Source organism: Lissotriton vulgaris, unplaced genomic scaffold, assembly GCF_964263255.1.
Source record: "Lissotriton vulgaris unplaced genomic scaffold, aLisVul1.2 SCAFFOLD_1487, whole genome shotgun sequence".
NCBI lineage: Eukaryota > Metazoa > Chordata > Amphibia > Caudata > Salamandridae > Lissotriton > Lissotriton vulgaris.
Genome location: NW_028249612.1, coordinates 563,296 through 586,847, shown reverse-complemented (window position 1 = coordinate 586,847; position 23,552 = coordinate 563,296). Strand labels below are relative to the sequence as shown.

At 44.2% G+C, this 23,552-nt stretch overlaps 1 protein-coding gene across 1 annotated transcript in view; it reads right to left on the bottom strand.

The window, feature by feature from the left end:
• Positions 1–476: 476 nt before the first annotated feature.
• The window catches only part of LOC147663526 (arylsulfatase D-like), a 279,974-nt gene continuing 256,898 nt past the window's right edge, over positions 477–23,552 (bottom strand). Inside the window, exon 5 of the mRNA XM_086950387.1 lies at positions 477–631. Within this exon, the coding sequence (XP_086806513.1) occupies positions 477–631 (155 nt within the window). The remainder of the gene's footprint in view (positions 632–23,552) is intronic.

The window sequence follows — 23,552 nt, the reverse complement described above, 5'->3', positions numbered from 1 at the left end:
AGGGAAAGCCGAGCCCACCATGTGCAAAACATTGCACTAGGCACCGGAATAGACACATTAAAAGATATATACATAATTTAGAGCCAAACGGAGATTAAAAAATATATTTTATCAAAGAAAAACTGTCCATTACCACCAGTAAAAAGCTAGCAGTACCCACTCTGCTGGAGCAAATAATGCATAATATTCTGCATTGATGTACATGGAGAAAATGAGTATTCAGATGATTCTGAAGGAGTAGCACAATAATAGGATCGAGGTAATGCCCTGCTTTATTAGCCATTCTGCAGGAGGGACAGACTGTCCTTGGATCAGCATGTGAGCAATGTCATGTCACAAAAGAGAAAGAAAATAATTCTTCACATATAATTATGTCCCATATTATGTAGCCACCAAATTTGAAAAGTGGATCTCATGGCATTCAGAACATATTTCTTATCTACAGATTCCTTCCATGGTCGCAGACAACAAAGCTGTTACTCAGGATGGTATTTAAGATATACTCTACCTATGATCCCAGTAGTATAACCATGCTTCTGTAATATTTCTGCGAAGGTCGTTTCATTTGGAGGAATCCCACCAGATGCTGCTAACCACATCACAACACGGTGCCCACCACTGTAGTCCATTCCTATAATCAAAAATAAAAGGAGAAACAGGTGTTTTGACTGAGAATACCTACAAACATACCAGTATGACCCAAGCGCTCATCCTGGGCATCAACATTTAACAAACCGTTTATGATTGGCAGATACTCAATGATTTTGCACGATACATTGCTTGTGCGCAGACTGAAAATATATAAGCATCAAGGGGCCCACAAGGAGGAGTAGCAGCAATGTCATCGAGCTGGGTTTTTTGGGGGTTAGGCAGATGACAGATTGACAGGTGCATCAACACAGCCCAACACCCTGTAGACTAAGTGCTCATACATTGTAGGTTTAAATCACTGAACAAAACAAAAGTTAAAGTGACGTTACAGTTAGGAATTGTAAAATTCTTAGGTAGGTTAAAAAAAACGTTAGAGTTAGGGGAAAATATCAGTGACAATGTAACATTTTAGAAAACAACCAGAATTCACCAGTTATAGTTATCTCAAGTAACTAAAATTGGTACCCTTCTGTAACTATGATTTGCGCCAACGCCATTCACAGTCTTTTCATAAATCATTTCATGGAACAAGGATGTCATAGAAAATATCATGAGTGTTGTAATATGTGGGGTAATTAGCATTGCATGGTGAGGACGTGAGTAAGAGAATTACAATTTAACTATAAAGTCACTCAGTTTTTTCAACTTGATGTAATATTTTATTACCAAACCCACACCACATCAGCCTTTGGCAGAATGTGACATGGGGTTGGAAACAGTTTTTAGGATTTTGTTTTGTGGGCTAAAAATGTCAAGATTCAAACTGTCTTATTTATTTATTGATTTTTAGAAAACCAACATCTTAGTCTTTTACCATTTTTCAGCCAACTAAATGCGATCAGAAAAATAACCATAAGTTGGCCTTGCATACCAACTGTAGAGCATAGAGTTCCAGCTAAGACCGATTAAAATAATATGTAGTTCTCTTGGGGTCATGAATTTAATCTGTTCAGTAGTTTGAGATATTAAAGGGTAAAAAAAGACAGCTATTTAGGGAGAGATCCATTTCAGTGGACTCATGGAACATCAGTCCCTGTGCTTGAATCCGATTGCCTGCCAACACTTCTACCAGGACATGTTGTCAGCTAACTTGGGACACTTCTTGAAGCGGAGTCTCAAAACATCCTAAAACTATAAAGAAAAGTGGGAAGGATAAGAATTCCCTGACCCTAGGAGTAGGGACAGTATTCCACAGGGACCCTGCCCTGGTTAAAAGCCAATTTTTAAAAATTCTGTTTTGCCACGAATGTGCAGGTGGATCTGGGTAAAACTGAAAAAAATAAAAGGAAGCACAGTCTTTTGTGCATCTTTTTCAGGAAGCCCCCAGGTGGCCAAACCCAGGGGCATATAAAAATAGTAAAGGAGTTGTGCGCATGGGGACCCCCTTCCTAGGGTTTTATTTATTTATGAGACTTGTAAAGCGCATGGCTACCCAAAGGCTTCTCAGCGCTAGTTTATAAAACTATGGGGACCAACAACTCCCAGGTGTATTAAAAATAAGTTATGCGAGGGCCACACAAACCCCCGCTATCCTGGGGACTGTCACCTCCCTTGGGCTATGAACAAATAAATAAGGGCCATGCAACCATCCCCACCGTCTCCAGGGACTGCCACCTCCCTGGGGCTACATGTTAGAAAATGCGGGGCCTCCAGACCCCCTGTGCCCTGGGAATGCCACCTCCCCAGGTCTAAATTAAAAGGTTTTGGGGTCTTGCAGACCCCTGTGCCCCTGGGACCACCACCTCCCTGGGGCAGGCCCTACAACAACAAAAAAGGAGGGGGCTTTGTGCTCCCCTGGAGCCATACTTGGTCCTGGGGACTGCCAGCCCAGGGACAGCTCCTGTTATGTCCCTATGTACCGCTCCTGCCAAGCCACAGAAAACTATCAACTTCAAGCAAGCAAGAGCATACAAAATGCTTGCGCTTGCTCAAACAGAGCAGAATTACTTTCACAGACCGGGAGATGCATTTCCAGTAGCTACCGGTCTGTGAAAGCAATGCCGGCTCCCGCAGGGGGCAGAGACCACAGGACCCTTCGTGCTCCCCAGACTCTCACTGCAGTCCCAGGCGAGAGTACTAAGAGGCAGAATAAATGTCAAAAACTAGCAAAAAGAAGTAGAAATAAGTCAGACATTAGCAGCAAAAGGCAGAATAGAGATCAGGAACGAGTTGCAAGAGGTAGGCACAGACAAAGATTGCCACAATGCCACCCAGTATCTAGCACCTAAGATTCTTGTGTGTCCAAGTTCCACTCCGCTGTCATCTATGATTTTTCTTTATAGACTGCGTAACAGTAGATAACCAGTATAGGAGTTTTTAGATTTAACTCACTCACACATCTTAAAACTGTTGTGATGTTCTCCCTATATGCTGCTAGTTTTAATTGCAGATATTATACATATTTCAATCATTTTTTATTCAATATGTTATGCTCCCCCTATAATCCACATATGTAAAGTGCAAACATATCACCCCTTAAGGTTTCCAAGGCATTGGGGACCATCAGGGAGATTAAGTTAGTTATTGTTCAGAGTCACATAGTGCTGAGCTGTCCTGCCTCTGGCAATGGGGATCGAGCCCTGAGACCCGTGGTCGGAGTCAGCTGCTCTGGCCGCTGTGCCACACCACTTCCTCCCCCATATCCTGATTTAACTGTGAATTTTATAATTATATTAACTATTTTATCAAATGTTTTGTTCTTAAGCATTTCTTTGCATGATTTTACATTTTTAAGTTATTGTGTTTGCTTTAATGACAATTGCCGAAATAAAGCTTATTATGGAATGGTAGAATAATGGTCAGAAACAAGCAATAGAAGGTAGAATTACAGACACCTACAAGCAGAAAAAAGCAAAAGAGGTCAGAAACGAGAAGAAAGACTGAAAAATCAAATACAGAAATGATCAGCGAGATGCAAGGTCAGCAACGAGCAGAAAAAGGCAGTAAGACTGAAAATAGAGATCAGAAATGAGCAGCAAGAGGCAGAATAAAGGTTCGAAATGAGCATAAAGATCCAAACTAAAGGTTAGAAATGAGCAGCAAGAAGCAGAATAAAGGTCAGAAACTAGTAGCAAGAAGCAAGTTCAGAAACGAGCAGAAAAGGCAGAATAAAAGGCCAGAAACAAGGGGACAGACCCAAAACATTAAATTAAATTAAATTAAAACTTTAAAAATTAAATTAAATTAAAACATTGATCAGAAATGAGCAGCAAGAGGCAGAATAAAGATTTGACACTAGCAGAAAGAGGCAGAATAAAGGTCAGAAACAAGCTTACTGAGAATTGCTGAGACCCGAGGCCTGCCCCCTTTTTCAGTAGGTCCCAAACAGCAGGATTGCTGAGAGGTCATGGGAGGTCACACCCCCTTTCTCCACCACTCTGAAACCATGCTCCTGGCACACTATTGGTTGGGGAATTAAATCCCCTTAGATGCTGAGGGTCATCGGAGGCCAAGAAACCCCCCTGTTACCTACAGCAAGTCTGACACTGCACAAATCTTGAGAGCTGGTCCAAGGCCCGACCCCTTTTTCTACTACTCTGTAAACATGACTACTAGTTAAAAACAGACATTCACTGAAAAAAACAAAGGTTACAGTGGCATTATAGTTAGGAAATAGTATTAAAAACCCCTGAGAAATTCACTGAAAAAACAAAGGTTACAGGGACTACTCGTACACTGATACACCCAGCCACTAACATATATGTTAAAAATCGTATCACTAATTAGTAGTACAGCTAGTACACTAATTAAAGTTTTCTAGTAGCTCAGTATGTATGTTTAACACTCAAATTCTTAGAAAACACTTACACTCACTGGATGATGTCATAAGCTATGTTACTGACCATGTCTTGATGGATGTAATCTGTGAGGTAATAAGTAGTGCATTGCAGGGGCATTAGTTATAGTTAGCTCAACTGACTAGAACTGCTGAATCTCTATGGCTTTTTGCGAGTGAAATCTGAACGTAACTATAGCGTCCCTGTAACCTTTGTTTTTTTCAGTGAATGAATATATATTTATTTTATCCCCTAAGACCCCGCTTGATGGACCACCCCGAAACTTTCAACAAAGCAGCTTAACCAGAAAGGGGAAGTTTTGTGAAAATTTTATGGAGACTCGTCAAGCTGTGCTAAAGTAATTGGCAAAACAAAGAACGCTTTTTCTATGAAAACTTTGGTCCCAATTATACCTACCTACTGGCTATCACCAGTAGGTAATATATACAAACATGTGTGTGTGTGTGTGTGTATATACTAGTGGTGGTCACTACAGAGTAGTTATAGTTAGGTCTGCATTTTCACAGCAAAAACCATTTATTTTTTCCTAATAAATGTGGTGTCGTTTGTCAAATATTAACAAAACTTTACACAAAAAAGTCTCATCCACCTTAGGTCCTTCCTGGAAATTTTCTGGGTGATCTGCCAAGCAAGGCCCAAGGCAAAGGGGTGGAGGGTTCCCAAAACGCAATACCCCTATTCAGCTTTCCATAGGAAAATTGAAAAGAGATGCAGCAAAACTGCTGAACCGAATGACACCAAATTTAGCAGAAAGATAGATCTTGAACCAGAATGCATGCTTTTTGTGAATTGGTGCATATCCATTCAGAAGTTTCTGAACAAATAAGGCTCAAAAACAGTTTATATTTCACTCTGCTGACAGATCTCATGGTGAAATAGGATAGGCTGCTACCACATGAAATTTGTGGTGGCAGCCATCTTAGGAATCGAGTCCAAAAAAAAGGTTAAAAAAAAAGAGACTTAAGAGGGACCCCCTGACCTCCCAGGCCTGGGTCCAAATACAGCAATATCATGTTTTCTCTTCCCAGTAGAGAAAGGGGCGAGACAGGGATGTGTTTTTGCCCCGAACCTGTTCTCCCTCTTTTTAAATTGCCTTATTGAAACTCTACTGGCTGTAAAAGACATAGATTCTCCGAGGCTAGCTAACCGCAAAATACTAGCTTTAATGTTTTTGCACGATACCCTGCTACTCTCCAAATCACCAATGGGTATGCAGCGGGTCTTGGGAAGGGTTCTGTTCATTCTGCAGGAAGCGGGATCTGGTGATAAATCTCCAAAAGACAATATATGGTCTTCCTTGCATGTAGCACCAACTGCCCACACCCCCAAATGGGAGGCATGGCCCTTGAGAGGGTGTCTATTTTTGACTATTTAGGTCTGACACTTAACGATAAAATGGACTGTGGGAACCAGATTAAGAAAGCTAATTTAAAACACACGCAGTCCATAGGTGGAATTCTGAAAGTTTATAAAAGTTGTACACAAAGTGGTAGGCCCTCTGGCAGAAATATACAAAGTCCAGGCAAGGGGAGCGTTGCTAAATGGAGCGGAGCTCTGCGGATACTGCCCAATCAACATCCTATCTTTAACTGAGAATACATTCCACAGGCAGCTGTTGGCGCTTCTGAAAAGTACTCAGCTGACACCACTACAGATGGATTTGGGTATTGGCCCCATTGCTGATTTAACTGCCTCACTTCCACTCCTATTTTGGCGCCGAATTTGGAGTACGCCAGAGTTGGTGAATTATAGGGAGGAATTGAGGGATATTATGACTATATTGGGCGCACAGAATATACCTTGGCTGACACACATTAGGAACACTTGCCAAGCACTGGGAAGGATGCATATGTGGCAGACGCCACAAGAGACCTGCCCCTCAATTATAAAAAAAACCCTACTCTCTGCTTAGAAGGAACATAAATTTATCCAACATTCCCAGTGTACTAACTCATGCAGTCTGACTTCCAGGTTTCTGGAAGCCAAACAGCAGTACAAACTTGAGTTAGCCCTGGACAGCATCCAGCCCCTTATTGCAAAGAAACTGTGTATTCAATTTAGGCACAGGGTCCTGCCGCTTAGAGCTTTTACCAATAAATGGAAGGGAGCAACTAAATTAGAATGCCCTGGGTGTACCGCGACCGATGAAACCGAACTCCATGTTCTCCTCTTCTGTCCTGCTTACAGCAGACCTAGGTCTAAATGGATACTCCAGCTTTGTAGAAATGTGGAATTAGACACCACTCTGAGGTCTTTAGGATATTAAAATACGAAACAGACCCTTTATTTGTGTTTGTTACCTCTAGGTTTCTACTCACAATGTGGTGTATTCGTATGAGCAAAATGTGTCTGACAATTACATTCTACTCCACCACTAACCATGACACCAAGTCACTGCTGTATATAGCTCTCCTACTTTTACTACCTGCTATCCTAACTTTGCATATTCTCCCAAGCAAGGATAAACAGCTGAAATCTAAATTTTAATAATACCTTGATTCCTTTTATTGAATTTTGTTTTAATAGTTTTAAAACTGTCACTCAATGAATTTTAATTAACCCTGTAAGGTTGATGAGTCAGAGAACAATGTATACATTTGCACTATAGTTTACTTTTTTTTTGATCCTCTGTTTTTAACTATGTAAAAACTGTCTATCTAATGTGCTCTAAATATATCGTTACATTTGTATGTGCTTTTATGGTTACACAGCCGAAAGGAAGTTTTTTTGACTTGTCTTGAATATTTTTTTTAAATGTTGCTGTGAATCTGTGGAAAAATAAACAAAGAAAAGAAGAGTTGGCTCTCGCCCAGGGGAAAGGGTGTGCAATAGATGAGTTAGGGAAGGGGGCACATGCCTCCCCACAATTCTTTGGGAGGCTCTGGGGATCCCATCCCCTGGGCCAAGTTCAATAGAAAGGGGAGGGGGCAGATGGCATCCTCCCCGAGTTTCAATAGGCCCCTGGGATCCCCATTGCCCGGGTTGGATTTAAAATTAAAGGGCATGTGGCCGGCTTTCTTAGCCTGAAAAGGCCACAGAGGCCCCATCCCTGATGTCATACACAAATATAAAGGAGGCAGCCCCCACACACCTTTACAGGTCCCAGGGCCCCTTCCCCAGGAAAAAACAATAGTGCCCCCATCCCTGAGTCCCAATAGTCCCTGGGACCCCATCTTTCAGGGCTGATCTTACAATTAAAGGGGAGAACGGCACATGATCACCCTTACCCAAGCCTGTAAAAGCCCTGGGTTCCCATCCCCTGGGCTGGCTCAATCACTGTGTCTCAGGGAGACCACCTCCAGGACACAGTAGTTTCCCTGCCCCCAAGAGTGTTTGTAAGGAAACATGTCTGCTGCTACATCGGTGGGAGCATTTTTAAAGCTCCCGCTGGGTGGAAGCAGACATGCCGTCCCTGGCTGCTGGGACGTTGGCAAGAAGGCATTTCTGCTCCCACTTGGTGGGTGCTTTAAAAATGCTCCCACTGAAAGGTAAACTCAGATTGCTCTCGACTAGCCAGAGCAAACAAAAAGAACTCCTCCCGGTGGGGGGGCGGGGGGGGGGGGGTGCCATTTCGCCTCCCACAGCACCCAAGATGGGTGCAAGCGTAGAGACAGTGAAGTCATGGGGGCACCCGGGCTCCCCCCCCAGACTCCAAATTACTGCTTGGTGGGTGCCGAGGGTTGGTACTGGGGTAACCACCCAGGAGTATGGTGTCCCAGGGGTCACTATTTGGCTTGGGGAAGAGGGCTGCAAACCAATTTATAAAAAATTAGGACCCCAGGTGATACGATTCCTTGGGCCCATAGTGACTCAGTGAGGGGGGCTGTGAAACCCCTCCCGTTGATTTAAAAGAAATGCCCATGGAATGGCGTCCCTGGGGTATGAAGTGGCTTGGGGAGTGGGAACACATGCCCACCTCCCCTTTAAATAAGTTTAGGCCCCAAATGATGTGGTCCCTGTGGCCACTATTGGCCCAGGAAGGGTGGCCACATGCCCCCTCTCCTTTTAGTATATGTTTAGGTCCCACGATGGGGTCCCCAGGGCTATTATTTTCCCAAGGAGGGGAATCACTGGCCCCTCACCTTAAAATACAAATAAAAGTCCTGTGTAATGGGATACCCTGGGCCCATTAAGACTCAGTGTGAGGTTGCATGCCCCTTCCCCTTAATTAAATAAAACCGCCCCAGGAGATTGGGTCTCCGGAGCCATAAGGTGCCTGGAAGGAGGGCCTATACCCCCCTCTCCAGTATTAACAAAATACAATAAAATTGATAGCTCATTGGCACCCTTGAAGAGATGACCAATCCTTGCAGCTGAAGCAAATGCATGGCGGGGGATTCGCAAATGGTTTGACTGCCTGTGTGGAGTTGGGTACAGGCCCTGCAGGCCACCCCAGGTCATGCATGGCTTTATATATGGTAATTAAATATTACTTTAAGTTAAAAAATAAACTCTTTGAAATACTTTGAAAAAAAATTAAAGATAAAGTGACAACATTTGGAAATATAATTTCTTACTATACATTAGAAATGTACTTTCAAAATTAAAGGTTAAAGTAACAATGTCAGTGACAAACTAACATTTAAAAAGTGTAAAAATACTGAAATTCATCAGTTCTAGTTACCTCAAGTAACTAACTCATGCCGTAATGCAACTATAACTCACTCAATGTACTGCAAGTCTGCTAGTTTCTCAGCATATTACATCACTCATGGCAGCTTTTATGGATTTTGACAATATCCCTGTAAAATGTGCAATGAAGCGGTCACTAAAGCTCGGTATTCTGCTTTGAGATTTTTTTACCTTTCAGTCAACATGCACACATGCATCGACTCACAGAATTTTGCTCCTAGGTAGATTACCTCATTCTAGGTCTGGCAGCAGATGGATACAAATATTTACTGGAGCTGATCCATGTAAAAACACAAGTAAAACTTTCTTCTCAGCCCCACATGGTTCCTAGCAGCAGCCTGTGGGTCTATCCAGAAAAACGATAATGCATTGCCTCCGGTGCATAGTAAACTTCAACCCTGCAGGCACATCAAGGGTCTCTGGAGAGGTGAGGGACACACGCTTACACAGTACCACTATGAACTAATGATCCTGTGTAGTAGACACTAAAGTCACAGCTGTGTGGAATGTGAATTCATGGTGAATAAAGCAATGTTCCTGGAAAGGGAATAACAATCATTCTAAACTCATCATAATAAACATGTGAACCACTGAGCTAATGTTCAAGGAGAAAACCCATCAATGCACAATTGTAAGGTTTGTTGTTTGTGTCACTTGGCATTCAAATATAATTTTTTTACCCTAATGTATTAGGCAGGTGGAATGTCAGCTCATAATTAAAAAAAAAAAGGGAATTATGTAGTAAATCAAGTTGTGAGTTAAAGATTGATTGCACCTATTAGGTTTTAAATGTGATGCTATAGTTTGGAAATAACATTAAACCATAGAAATTCGCTGAAAAAAACAAAGGTTACAGGGACTTTATAGTTAGGAAATATAATTTAAAAAAACCTTAGAAATACACTGAAAAAACCAAAGGTTACAGGGGCATTGTAGTTAGGCTCAGATTTCACTCTGACCAAACCAGTGAAATTCAGCAGTTCTAGTTACCTGAGCGAAGTATAAATTACGTCCCCCCGCAATAAACTGCTTACGACTTCACATATTGTTGTGTGTTCCTGCATGGCCCACTGTAGTTTCCCTATGTTAGCCGAACTGTGCACATTGTGGGCCTAATTTTCCTTTGCATACGTTATTAAACACAATTTGCTTTTGTGCCACATGGAGCTTTCTCACACACCCTGCATATGTTTTTGCGTTCTGTCCTATTTTGGGGATTTTGTCTGAACACCATAGACCAGGTCAAACAAAAATATTCCTGGTTATTCTTTCTGGTCAGGCACTAGCACCTAGACAGAACACAAGATTGCAACTGCTGTTTATGCACATATGCAAAAGAAACAATGATGGACGGAATGCTGGACAATGCAAGCATTCACCCCAAGTCACAGGGATCTGGGTTAAATCCATAATTCTTTTGCTCACCAGACCACCCCAATTTGGCCTCAGCTATATGCAAATCAGTTTTGACCCTGTTCCTTGTGGGAACAGTCCAGCCCGAACTGCCAAGCCAGGTCCTCCCTGGATCAGAAACAAGCATCCTGGGACTGGTTTCAGGGCATCACCCTTCATCAGCCAGGCTAGCTTGAATCCAGCGATATAGTGAGCACAGGACCCACGTCTGGGCATACCCTTCCCACTTAGGGCGACGTATGCAAGAGAAACAATTGATGGACGGAATGCTGGACAATGCAAGCATTCATCCCCAGTTACAGGGATATGGGTTAAATCCACTATGCACATATGTCCTAGCATATAGATGAGCATATGAGCAAAAAACAAACATGGAACGAGAGTTATGCAACAAGAGCACTGCGTCTGCTGAGATGTAGTGTCCATCTGTGTAGGCTAAGGCACAGGTTCATGAATAATGTAATATGTGATGTCATCAGCTGTGCATTGCGGGGGCGCAAGTTATAGTTAGCTTAACTAACTACAAGTGCTGAATTTATTTCTCTAGTTTTGTACAACTGAAATGTCCAAATAACAATAACGTTCCTGAAACCTATGTTTTTTTCAGTGAATTTCTAAGGTTTTTAAAATGCTAATTTCTAACTATAACATCCCTTAAACCTATTGTTTTTTCAGTGATTTTTTTAAGGGTTTTAAATGTTAATTTCTAACTATATTATTCCTAAAACCTATAGTTTTTCAGTACATTTGTAAGTACTATTGCGCTAGTCATCAATAAAACTCTTAAATGTACCACTATCTATACTACTATAATAAAGCAGAAACTTTCAGGCTTTGAGGCGGGTAAACTCGGGAACCACTGCGCCAATCTACACACCCGATACACCGTTGAAATCAGCAGGGTGTGTAGATGGTTATAGGCTACATACATTTAAAAAATAAACGTTATTTAAAATGTTAGAGTAAAAAAAAAGTAGTCCCTCAAAAGTAGCGCCGGCCGCCACGTGCGTGGTCACGTTAGGAGTACGGGGAGGAGCGGCGTCCGAGGAGCGGTGGACATGGCGCGGGGGAGGAGTGGTGACGTCAGGAGCAGAGGACTGGCGGCGGAGCAGGAGCGGCGGACATGGCGCAGGGGAGGAGCAGTGGTGCGAGCGGACAGGCGGGAGCAGCGCAGGTGGAGGTAAGGGCACTCATGTAGGGGCAGGCGGGGGATGGGACGGGCCGGGCGGGGGACGGGACGGGACGGCCGGGCAGGAGACGGGCCGGGCGGGCGGGCGGCGGTCGGGGAAGCCTGATGACAAGAAAGAGGAGGCAAACGGAGCACTACAAATGTCAGACAAACGGTGCATTACAGGAGGATAAGGAGGAAAAAGTGATGTGTAGCCAGAGGGGTTTTAGATGCTGTAAACGTTTGAGCCACCTCGGCTTCCGTAGGATAATCCCATGCTCTTCTCAATGGGAGTCTGGGCTCCGCCGTTAACAAAGTGCGCAACGAAGGCCTACACACGGTCAGGAGAAAAACGGTACCCCCTCGAACGAGGCCACCTTCTGTCAAAAAGGCGAGAGTTTGCTCACATAACTGTCAGCGGTGAATATGTTATTGTTTAGATGCGTTATGATGATTATATTTATATAGGAATATTTCCTTCACGAATACCTGCGTCCCTTGGATGGAGTGGAGGGAAGGGGGTGGATGGCGTGTGCATGAGGAAAAAGTGACGTGTGCAGGTTACAAAAGTGGGGCGGGCGGGGCCCTGAAGCAAAGTAAATTACAGGAGGAAAAAGTGACGTCTGCAGGTTACAAAAGCGGGGCGGGAGGGGGCCCTGAATCCTAATTGCTCCTGGGCAAAGTCGGGACGGGCTGCTAGTGTACAATAAAATAAACCAAAAAACTTAAAAAATAAATGTTTTTTGTGTAAAACATTATATTACATAAGACTACAACATAATTTAAGAATTACATAACATTCTATTTTCCTTTTTTGCTGTTCAGATTCCACTGAACTTCACTATACACAGAGATGTCGATGTAGTATCATCATGAAACAGTGTGGAAAAAAAACAATCAACTACCTTGTTGAAAAAAAACCCCAATGAGCATACAGCTTGTGCAATTTGAATATTCCGAGGGCATGAACTGCATAGCCCACATCGCATAGCCCACATCGGAGGAGTGGGAATTGCTGGTCGCCGGGGTCCGGTGGAAGCCACCACCGCCAGGAGTCATAACTACATTGCCCAGCGTCCTTAGTGGCATGTCTCACGCTACCGTGTCAGGACGCCACAGGAGGCAGCAAAAGGGAGCGAGAGTCCCTGCAGGAGCGGGAGAAACTTGTGCAATTTGAATATTCTGAGGGCACGACCTGCATAGCCCACATCGCATAACCCACATCGGAGGAGTGTGAATTGCTGGTTGCCAGGGTCCGGTGGAAGCCGCCACCGCCAGGAGTCATAACTACATTTCCCAGCGTCCTTAGAGGCGCATCTCGCACTACCGCATCAGGATGCCACAGGAGGCAGCAAAAGGGAATGAGAGTCCCGTGTCGCAGGACGTGCGCGGGACGTGCCGGGTGAAGCCTGGGCAAAGGGCGGGCCGTCTGTGGCCATCAGGGGCTGCAGGAGGCTGGGCTGGGCCACCCCTCTAAGTCCACCCAGAAGACACTCCCTGTGGCATGAGACTTCTGCAATGTGGTAACTCTCTTACCTTATTTTAAATCAGTCAAAGCTTGCCACGACATGATTTCGCTCTTCTGAGAAGCTTCGGTAGAGGGGCTGACTAGTACATTATCTTTTATCTTGTTTTGTTTTTAAAAAAGCATAGTTTAATCTGTTCTTAAAAACTTGTATATAGCGGAGATACGCCCTCTTAGCTCCTTGATGAGCAGTATGGAAAAAAAACTATAAACTAACTACCTCCTGCCCTATGATCAGACATTTAGCAGCCACATCCCAACCACTCACGAGCCTTACAGCCATCGGTAAAATGCTCCAAAAAACAATAGGAACAGTGGCATCGGCTATTGAAAACACTGAAAGGCGACTCTCACTTACCCCTGCTATGCCCCCCCTCAGTCTATAGTGGATTCCTCCGCACTCACAGTTAACCCCACCGAATTCACTTCTTTTTTTGCGTCCTCTTTCGCTGAGCTACCCTGTGCTCAGATAGTGCCAGGAGTGATTGTCTCTACAGAGGTCCCCCTGTCCCCTCCACACCCAGTAGGCACAAAGGTCCCTAAACCCCACCCAAGATGTAAGAAATTAAAACCCGCAAAACAACAAGATAAAGAATAGCTCCAATACCCGATTGCCCACAGACCGACCCAGGTCCTCCCTTTCCCCCCTGGACCACCTGTGTGGGCTACTCACTTATTAGTCGTTCTCCAGGCCCACGTGGAACAGCTTATCACCACTCACTTTAAATCCTTGTCCTCCAGGATTGATAGATTAGCCTCTTTGATTAATAATAAAGGCTTAGGGAGAGCCCAGCCAATTAGCCCCTTGGGGAACTCTGTCACTAGGGAGGGTTCCGGTCCCACCCCGACTGCCCCTATAGGCATATATCCAGGGGAAAGTACCCACCCTGTTAATTCTACACATGCTTTGGCTCCTGCTATTATCCAGAAACCTATTGTAACCTCAACTAGGCCTGGTCTATCTAATTGTCCTAATGTGCTAACAGCTGTACCTGGCCCGACATCGTGCGGTTACCTCTCCACTCCGATAATACCTGGAAATCAGCACCCAGACTCTAGTAGATCCCAACTTCACTCCACCCCGAAACCCCACGAATATGGTCCTAAAAAATCTCCTCCCTGTCCTCAGCTACCCCTGGAAGCATTGCCGAATGTGGTGGTGCTTACGGGAGTTCTACCTCTGGCCAGTGCTCGTGGTGAAACCTTTCCCGAGCTAAAGAATAAAATCATTTTCTGGCTAAATAGGCATAGACCCCTAATGGGAACCGGCCATGGGGAGATTTTATTTGCACAAAGTCAGCTGGTTAGGGACCAGACCCAAAAACATCGGTGGTGATTGTGTAATTATTAATTGTATGGATCCTGGAGTGGTTAAACACATACTGGGTGGTGGAGGGCCTGTGTCTGAGGGTGCAATTAACACTTGCCACCTGGGGTACTTCTATTCACGAATTCTGGCACCAGCCAGGCCAGAACAAATCTACTCCTTCTACGGTATTCATGAACTTGAGTATAATATTCCAGTGGGTAATAGATATAGGGGTTTGAGCAATGTGGATTGACTACCATCGCCCCTGGGTGCAGACAGAATGGTGTTGAACTTACCTAGGACCCTTGTCGTGGGGGGTTTAAGTGACGAGGCAGGGCTCCCGGAACGGGTGCTCAGTTCGAAGGCACCCAGCACATTCACCCTACAATTATCCCACAATTCTGGCTTCATGGGAGGTGGACGGGAGTTGGATACTATACACACATAGCACCTATACCTCCCAGTACATTGCAACCCTCTGAGGACCCCTCAGTCCCAGTGGTGTTCGTTGCTCCTTGATTGGGTCCTGGAATGTAGCTGGGCTGGGGACGAAGCTGCATAACCCGGAGTGGGGAGAGCTGATGGACGGATACAATCTCTGTCTGTTTCAAGAGACCTGGCTCCTGTCTGCTCCTGCTAGGGTTGGATTTGCGTCTTATCATACACCGGCTGTGCAGGGACCTAGGGGAAGACCTTCGGGGGTTAAGTACTTGTCTGGCAGTGAACCTGGGGTGCTCGGTCAAGGTGATTGACTCCCTCTGCCCGGACATCCTTTGTATTGTACTCACATTCAAGGATGGTATGGTACTGGCAGTGATTAACATCTATCCACGCCCCCACCTCCACCAGCTGGGTTTATCCATCCTCGAGGCTCTGGAGGCGCTCCTCCTTTCTTTCCCCTCGTCTTATCACAAAATTATTGGTGCAGACCTTAATTGCCACTTTGAACCGCTCATATGGATTCCCTCCGTAACCACAGAAGAGGACGACTTGTGGCTTATTTCGGAATGTTCTATGTATCCGGAAATGCGCCTACTGCCCTTGGCCCGTGCGATTAACACGTTGGTTGTAACTCACTCCATTAGGGCCTCCAATGGCAGACTCCTCCCAGATATCCCAGGTTCATGTACCTTCAACAGACCAGGGAAAAGTACAACCATCGAATATATCCTGGTTAATGTGGAATTCTGGGCCCGAGCGAGAGCCTTTTCTGTAATCCCAAGGGTCGATAGTGACCATAATTTACTGTCACTAGAATTATTTAATACATTGGGTTACCAAAAAGAACTGGGAGGGGAGAAGACCACCACTGATCCCAACCTGGTTCAAGAGGTGGGCGGCAGATGCATTAGGTGGGTGAAGGTCGCGCTCGCGCCCGATGAGTTAGCTGAGATATACAATCATGTAGTATGCACTTTAGCAGAGGTTGGTGATCTCTTGTGTTGCAACCGTGATCTCTCGCACCCCCAGGCCTTGCAGCGCATTCATAATACACTTCTCAGCTCACTGACTGACTATTTCTACACCACTAGGACTGGTAGGCCAAGGGTATACAAGCATGACCACTGGTTCAACAAAAACTGTAGGGTGGCTAAAGATACCTTGATAAAGGAGGTGAAATTGGGGTCCCAGTCAAGCATCAGAAACGCTAGACAAATTTATAAAAGACTGACCAGGGAGGCCAGGTCCGAGTGGGAGGCTGATAGATGGGAAAGTATCAGAGTGGCACTGGATGCCCGAGACTACAGGTGCTTTTCGAACTTGGTTTGTGGGGGTCGGCTGCAGGGATGTCCGCCATTATCCCTAATCTTAGTGAGGAGGTTTGGCTTGATCATTTTAAGCCCCTCTACTCACTTACAGTTTTGGATTCTTTAGTAGATACAGCTGCACAAATAAGTGTATCCAAACCAGCTCACCTGGAGGGTTTGAATCTTGACTGTTACCCCTGCACTCTCCTTGAAGTTCAGGCGGCTCTTAGAAGCTTGACCCCGGGGAAAGCACCGGGTCTAGATAGGATCCCCGGTGATCTATACCTGAGCGAGCAGAGGGTTTGGGCTCCTTACATCCGTGTCTACTTCAGCGCCATATTATTGGGTTTGGATATTCACTCAACTTGGCTGGGCGCAGAAATCATACTTCTACACAAAAAAGCTTCTCCTTTGGACCCGGCCAACTATTAGCTTGATCGACGTCCTCCAGAAACTATTTGCCTGTGTCCTCTTAACTAGGTTGCAGAGTTGGATGGACGACCATCACAACCTAACCTCCCTTCAAGCAGGCTTTCGGGAAAAGGTGTCTACGATCACCCAACTGTTTAGATTACAGTTGGTATACTGGAAGACAGTCACTTTGGGGGCAGGTAGTCTATACTTGATGTTCGTGGACCTTAGGTCCACATTTGACCTGGTGCAAAGGGATAAGCTTTGGACAATATTACTTGAGATGGGTGCCCCGGCCTATCTGTGCGATTTATTTAAACATTTGCATCAGGGCACGTATGCAAGAGTGAGGTATGGGAGTGGTGGGGAATTGTCTGCTCCGTTCCCGGTGGAAAAGGGAGTGAGGTAGGGGTGCGTGCTAGCCCCCAGGCTCTTCTCCCTCTTCCTTGATGGGTTGATTGCACATTTACTGGGAGCACGAGATCTGGACTCCCCTAGCCTAGCTGGGCGTAAAATACCAGCCCTAATTTTCGCAGATGATACCCTCTTATCGTCAAAGTCATCTGGGGGTATCCAGCGCACATTAGAGGCTTTCTGCCACTTTTGCAGTCTGAGGAGTCTAGAGATTAACTTCTCTAAAACCAAGAACATGGTCTAAAACACCAAACAACCTAATTGCCCTCATCCTCATCTGGATGGAATGGCGCTGGATCGAGTGTCCACTTTCGATTATTTGGGAGTTACCCTAAATGATAGAATGGACTGGGGATCTCACGTGGCTAAGGCCAAACTGAAGTTGGCCCAATCCTCTGGCGGTATCCTTAAGGTTTTTAACGAGACCTCTTTTAAATTGTTGAGTCTGCCCGTGGAAATCTATAAAGCCCAGGCGAGAGGGGGGGTGCTGTATGGTGCGGACTTATGGGGTCATGTCAGTGCTGCTCCGCTATCCCTCACTGAGAATAGCTTCATTAGGCGTCTTCTGAAACTTCCCCGGAGTACCCCCCTAACCCCAGATCTAGATTTGGTTCCCATCCAGGAGATTATTTCGAATCGTCCGCTATTTTACTGGTGACGACTCTGCTCCACCCTGAGCTTGCGAGCTATAGGGAGGATCTGGGGGATCTTTTGTCCAGAGGGGCGCAGGGAATATCCCATGGTTAAAGCACATCAAGCACCTCTCCCAGGCTCTTGGTATGGGGGACATGTGGTCGTTCTCCACGGAGGCTTGTGTTTTGCTTTCCAAGAAATCTTTGAGTTTGGCAATAAAGCGCCACCGCATGGATCTTATATTATCACATACTTCCATGGGTAGGCTGACTAACACCTTCCTTGATATCAAGGTTCATCATAACTTTGAGAAATTTTGGGAGGATATCCAGCCCCCCTTAGCCAAGAAACTATACATCCAGTTTAGACACGGCTCATTGCTCCTTGGGTCGTTACACATAAATGGTCAAATGCCCCACACTCAGCGAGTTCCTGCCCAGGGTGTGCAGGTAGAAGAGAGACAGATCTGCACGTTCTGCTCTTCTGCCCCTCGTACACAAGGGCAGAAGCCAAATGGATTATTAAATTCTGCAAGTCCAGGGGTCTAAGGGACTACAGGGAGGTTTTCAGAATTCTTAAATATGATACCACCCCCCTGACAGTGTTTGCAACCACAAGCTTTCTTCTGTCCATGTGGTTCTCAAGGTGTGCAATATTAAAAAATGTAAGACTATTATCCACCGTTCCTGTAGTTGTATGAACATCGTAGCTCATGAAGTTCCTTTTCTTCAATAAACTGTTTGGGATCTTCCATCGCCAATATGTACTGTATGTAGAGCTTTTTATCTCGATATCTCCTTAATCTTTTTGACTTTTGTATGAATTTAGTATTTTCCTAAGACTGTATTGTATTTTTTTTTTAATTCCACTTTTACTTGCAAATGTGTAAATATGTCTTTTTATGGTTCTTAACCGATAATAAAAGCTTTTGACTGACTGACTGGCATACAACATTCTTTTAAATATCTGTAGATATAGCTGTTCCTTCTTTAAATTGTACATCCTTGTACTACAGGATGTCTGTCATGAAGGTCAATAACATTTGCAAAATATACACCCTTTTGCATCTCCTACAATAAACAGGGCAAATATGTAAACTATTTGCATTTCAACTAAATGTTTCCAAGTGGAATAATTATAAGCTGAAATAACAGTCCCAGCACTAGTTATATTTAGTAATTGTTTCCAGTGCTCTCTATTGAATGTTCACATTTTCCCAATAGGCCGAATAATGTATTCAACACTTTAGTTTGCATAATATCCAATATGATTTTGCCTTCAAAAATATAAAATATGAATTTGGTAATTTGTAAGGCAATCTGGGTTTCCAAGTGTCCATCATTGCAATATGTCAATCGTTTATTACACTTTAAATACCCAGTATAGTGTCAAGATGTTGTAGTAGGTCCAGCATGGAAAATAATAGCCACTGTTGTAAAAGTTCTTCCAGAAATAGATATTTGAGTAGAAACAACATTTTTAATTCTGGTTTCCAATTTTCTTCAATTTTCTTTACAACACTGCAGCATTAAAATCAGATATTTTCCATATCTTTCTATGTGTAATGTAGATAACATCTCTGATTTACGATGAGAACATTTCATATCATGATTTGCCGTTTTTACTAATTTGTTAAAAGCTACATATTTGCAGTCTGGAAGTGTTAGGTATAAGAATCGTTCTGTGTCAACTTCAGTGCTTGAAGTTAATGAACATTATTCACATTTATGACCCCATTTGTAACTTACTCCAAATATGTTTTCAATATGTATTCCTTCATCTTCTAATACTCCAAGCAGAACCATAATAAATTCTTGTGCATCATGTAATTTAAGACTGAAGGTCAAAAAATTAGTACACGGATCCAAGAATTGGCGAATACCACAAGCAGTATGGATTTTACGTCTGTCAGTTGTCAATTGTTGAAATACATATTTGTTTTCATGATTTCCTATAATTTCAAAATTAAGATCTTGTAAATATAATACAACATTCAAAATAACATTATCATAACGGTTGATACCTGAAATATTTTCCAATTGGTATCTGACAATGTCGTCAACACTTTCAGTTTTCTGTTTCTATTCACCTTTTCCTTTCTCTTCAATGCTTTTATTTTTTTCAACCACACTTGATTTTTTAACATATTTTTTAATTGAACACACAATACGTTTCTCATAAGTGGGATATTTTTATTTATAAAATCTTCTTAAACGATTCTATTCTCTTACACAATTTACATCAGCACTAATCTTGCTGTCATCAAAATTAATCAAATACAAACAAGACAATGTTCTTACTCTAGATAAGGCAACATATGCCATTTCCTCTTTAAACACAGTACTTCCAATATTTACCAAAGCACCGTCTATACTTGAACTTTGAAATTTATGAATAAATACTGCATATGCTAAAGACAAAGGAAACGGTTTTCTGTGATCATACAAGTCCTTTACAAGCAGGAAACTCACAGCACAATGCCCAATCTGTCTTACCTCTAATCTGATAACATTTTATTTCCAAGAATTCTATTCCATCTCTGTTATACTTTACAAATTCAACAACTTTTCCCATTGCTCCATTTACTAAATCTTCTACATTCAAATTACGCCGCAGAATTACCCGACAGTTTATACATACATCTAAACTTTTTTCTAAGCCAGCAGTTTTAGATGGACTTTTCCAAACAGTTTAGCCTGTAGTTTCTCTGAAAGAAGAATGGTCTCTCCCTGGTGCTCAATTTTATTAGTAGCTTGAGTGTGAACTATTTCGCATTTCTCCAATTTCAGAAGTCCTTGATTACATTTACAGCACTCCTGTAGTGTAGGCATTAGGAAAACTATAGACTTCATTTATCCAACCTTCTTGTACATTACTTCAACTGCTGTGTTTTCAGTTGTAAACAAGTTCTTTAGTAGCTGACTTTCTAAACCTTGTTTACCATGTTTTGTTAGGACACCAATTCTTATATCTTTGAGAATATTTCCATAATCTTCATCACTTGCTTTTCGCATATTCTGTATGTTCTTTATATTAAAAATGTAACCACATGTTCACATTTCCAAAACTCCCCAAAGATTTCCTAGTGTCTTCATGCACAAGTGTTTAAAAAATTGGTTGTCCTTTTACAGGAACTAGTTGTAGTAGATCTCCAAATGCAATTAAATGTTTTCCTCCAAACAAAACATCATAATCTGTTTTTAAAACCTGTTGCATTCTCAAGTGTACAAAGGTGAGCATTAAGTTTGAGACTATGCTCACCTCAATGATAACAATTTTTATTTTCTTCAGCACTCTACAATTTGTAGCAAGCACCTCTAGACAGCTTCTGATTTTTTTTTGTAACCATTTTTATAGATTATTTAACCACACGCAACCCATTCATACATGGCATTTATGTCCATGGGAGGCACATTTGTAGTACATTACATGTATATCCAGCACCTTTACTTGAAACGGTATCAGCATCATTAGTCCATAAGGTCTTATAGTGCCTCCTGGGCATATCGCCAGTCAAGGCTCGCTCCAAAACATACTGCTATTATCATCCTATGGTGTAATGCTTCCTCAATTTGGTGCCCCCCTCGTATTTCTGCCCTTCCCCCCATCCCCTAACTCCCCCCCCCCAATCGGTGTGCTCCAACAACATGATCAATAATAATCTAGCGTCTCCTTGTGTCGGAAACTCAAATGTCAGGCCTCACTCCAGTCAATTCCTCAGCCATGTGAGTGCAACCCCTCGCTCCCTCGAGGACTACTGATAGTACCCTAAGGTCCCTCCAATGAGCGTTTCGGGGTCCACCTATTCTCTAGTCCATCTGGACCCAAAATTCTCTAGCCGTTGCCTGCGTAAGCCACTGTAATTGGGCTGCTAAGTAATATCCCTCAAAATCAGGGACTGTCCATCCCCCGGCACTTCTAGGTCTCATCAACGTGGTCAGAGCTACCCGCCGCCTCCCATTCCCCCACAGAAAGTCCCCCACCATGGACCGCAGTGTTCTAAACTCTGAGCTTGGAATGTTGACCAGCAGCGTCCTAACATAATAGAGCAATCGAGGAAGTGCTACCATCTTCAGCAGCACCACCCTACCTGCTACCGAAAGTGGGAGAGTGCCCCAGAACGCCATATTCCCTTTAATCCCCACACCGCTCTGCTCACATTTCCCTCCAGAAGGTCCACCTGCTCATGATAAATGTTAGTTCCCAAATATTGCGACAACATGGCTCCCACCGCAATCTCTCCAGTCCTTCTGAGCAACCATTGCCCTATTCACCTGGAAAATGCAAGTCTTCTCACAATTCACCCGGAGCCCTGACATTTCCCCAAACGTTCGCAACAGCTCTGTCGCTCCAGTATCTACCTCAGTAGGGTCCACCAGAAACATCAGCAGATCATCTGCATAGAGCAAGATATAATGTATCTCCCCACGAACCCCTTTTCCAGCATAGTGCCTCCCTGATCTAGCCCGGATTGCCAGTGCTTCAATCGCTAGAGCAAACTATAGTGGAGAAAGCGGGCAACCCTGCCATGTTCCGGGTCCCACCGAACATGACCCTGATACCATCCCCACCCCGTCCGCACCCGGGCCGTCGCCGAGTCATAAAACAGTTGGGTCCAACTTACGAACACTGCGCCCAACCCCACTTTACTCATTACTTGAAAAAGAAATGGCCATTCCAGGCTGTCAAATTCCTTCTCTATATCCACTGATAGGATCAGGGCTTTCAATGCTGGTTCCTGGCACTCCTCCAGGATTCGCAGTAAACGCCTAATACTGGTAGCCGTATTGCATTTAGGAATAAAGCCGGATTGATCTCGGTGCACTAATTGCAACATATATGGGAGGAGGCGTGCCGCCAGGATCCTACTCAGGATTTTGTAATCAGTTGTCAGCATAAAGAGAGGGCCGTATGCTTTCCCATCTATCAGCACCCTACCGGCTTCCACAGGGGGATGATGATAGCCTCCCTAGTGGCCTCAGGCTGCCTCCCCACCATATACGCCTCCTTGTAGAACACCTGCAGTCGTGGTGCCAGGAGTTCCACGTACTTGGAATAAAACTCAATGGGGAGGCCGTCCACCCCAGGGGTCTTATTACCGGCCATGTGTTTAATTGTGCATCTAATCTTATCTTATGAGATCTCACCTCCCAGAAATTCACCTTGCTCAGACTCGGTAACACAAGTCCTCCCAAATAATATTCTATGTCCCCAGCCTCCACAGTCAGCTGGGTGCTGTACAGAAACAGCCATTAATCCCTACCTGCGTGTATAACAATTCGCCGGTGGTCGCCTCCAAGCCTAAAATCTGCACGCCCCTTGTATTTGGGTTGGCCAACCATGCCAGTAACGCACTCGATTTGTCCCCCTCCACTTGTATCCGCGCTCTATAATTCTTATAGTCAAAGGAGCGCAGCCTCTCCATCTGTACCGCAACCACCTCTCTAACTTCTAGCACTGCTGCACCTATCTCTGGCCTCCCCGGACGGGCTCTTTCCTCATCCCTCAGTTAGTCCTCCGCAGCCACAAGGTCGGCTACTTTTCCTCACCCCCACCACTTTGCTGATGCCCGGCGGGGGCCAGTTCCAGGCCCCCTCCGGGCTGTCATGAAAGGACACCTTACCATCCACCATGACCTTCAAATGGGCCAGATACATCAGAGAGTACTGGACACCTTCATCCTGCAGAGCTCTCTTGACTGCCACAAACGACACCCTCTTGAGTTGGACTTCAAGCGTGTAGTCAGGGAATAATGTCACCATGCTATTATCCACTGTGTAGGGGCCCGCTGACCTTGCCCTGTTAAGAAGGAGATCCCTGTCCTTATAATGGAGCAGTCTGAACACCACCG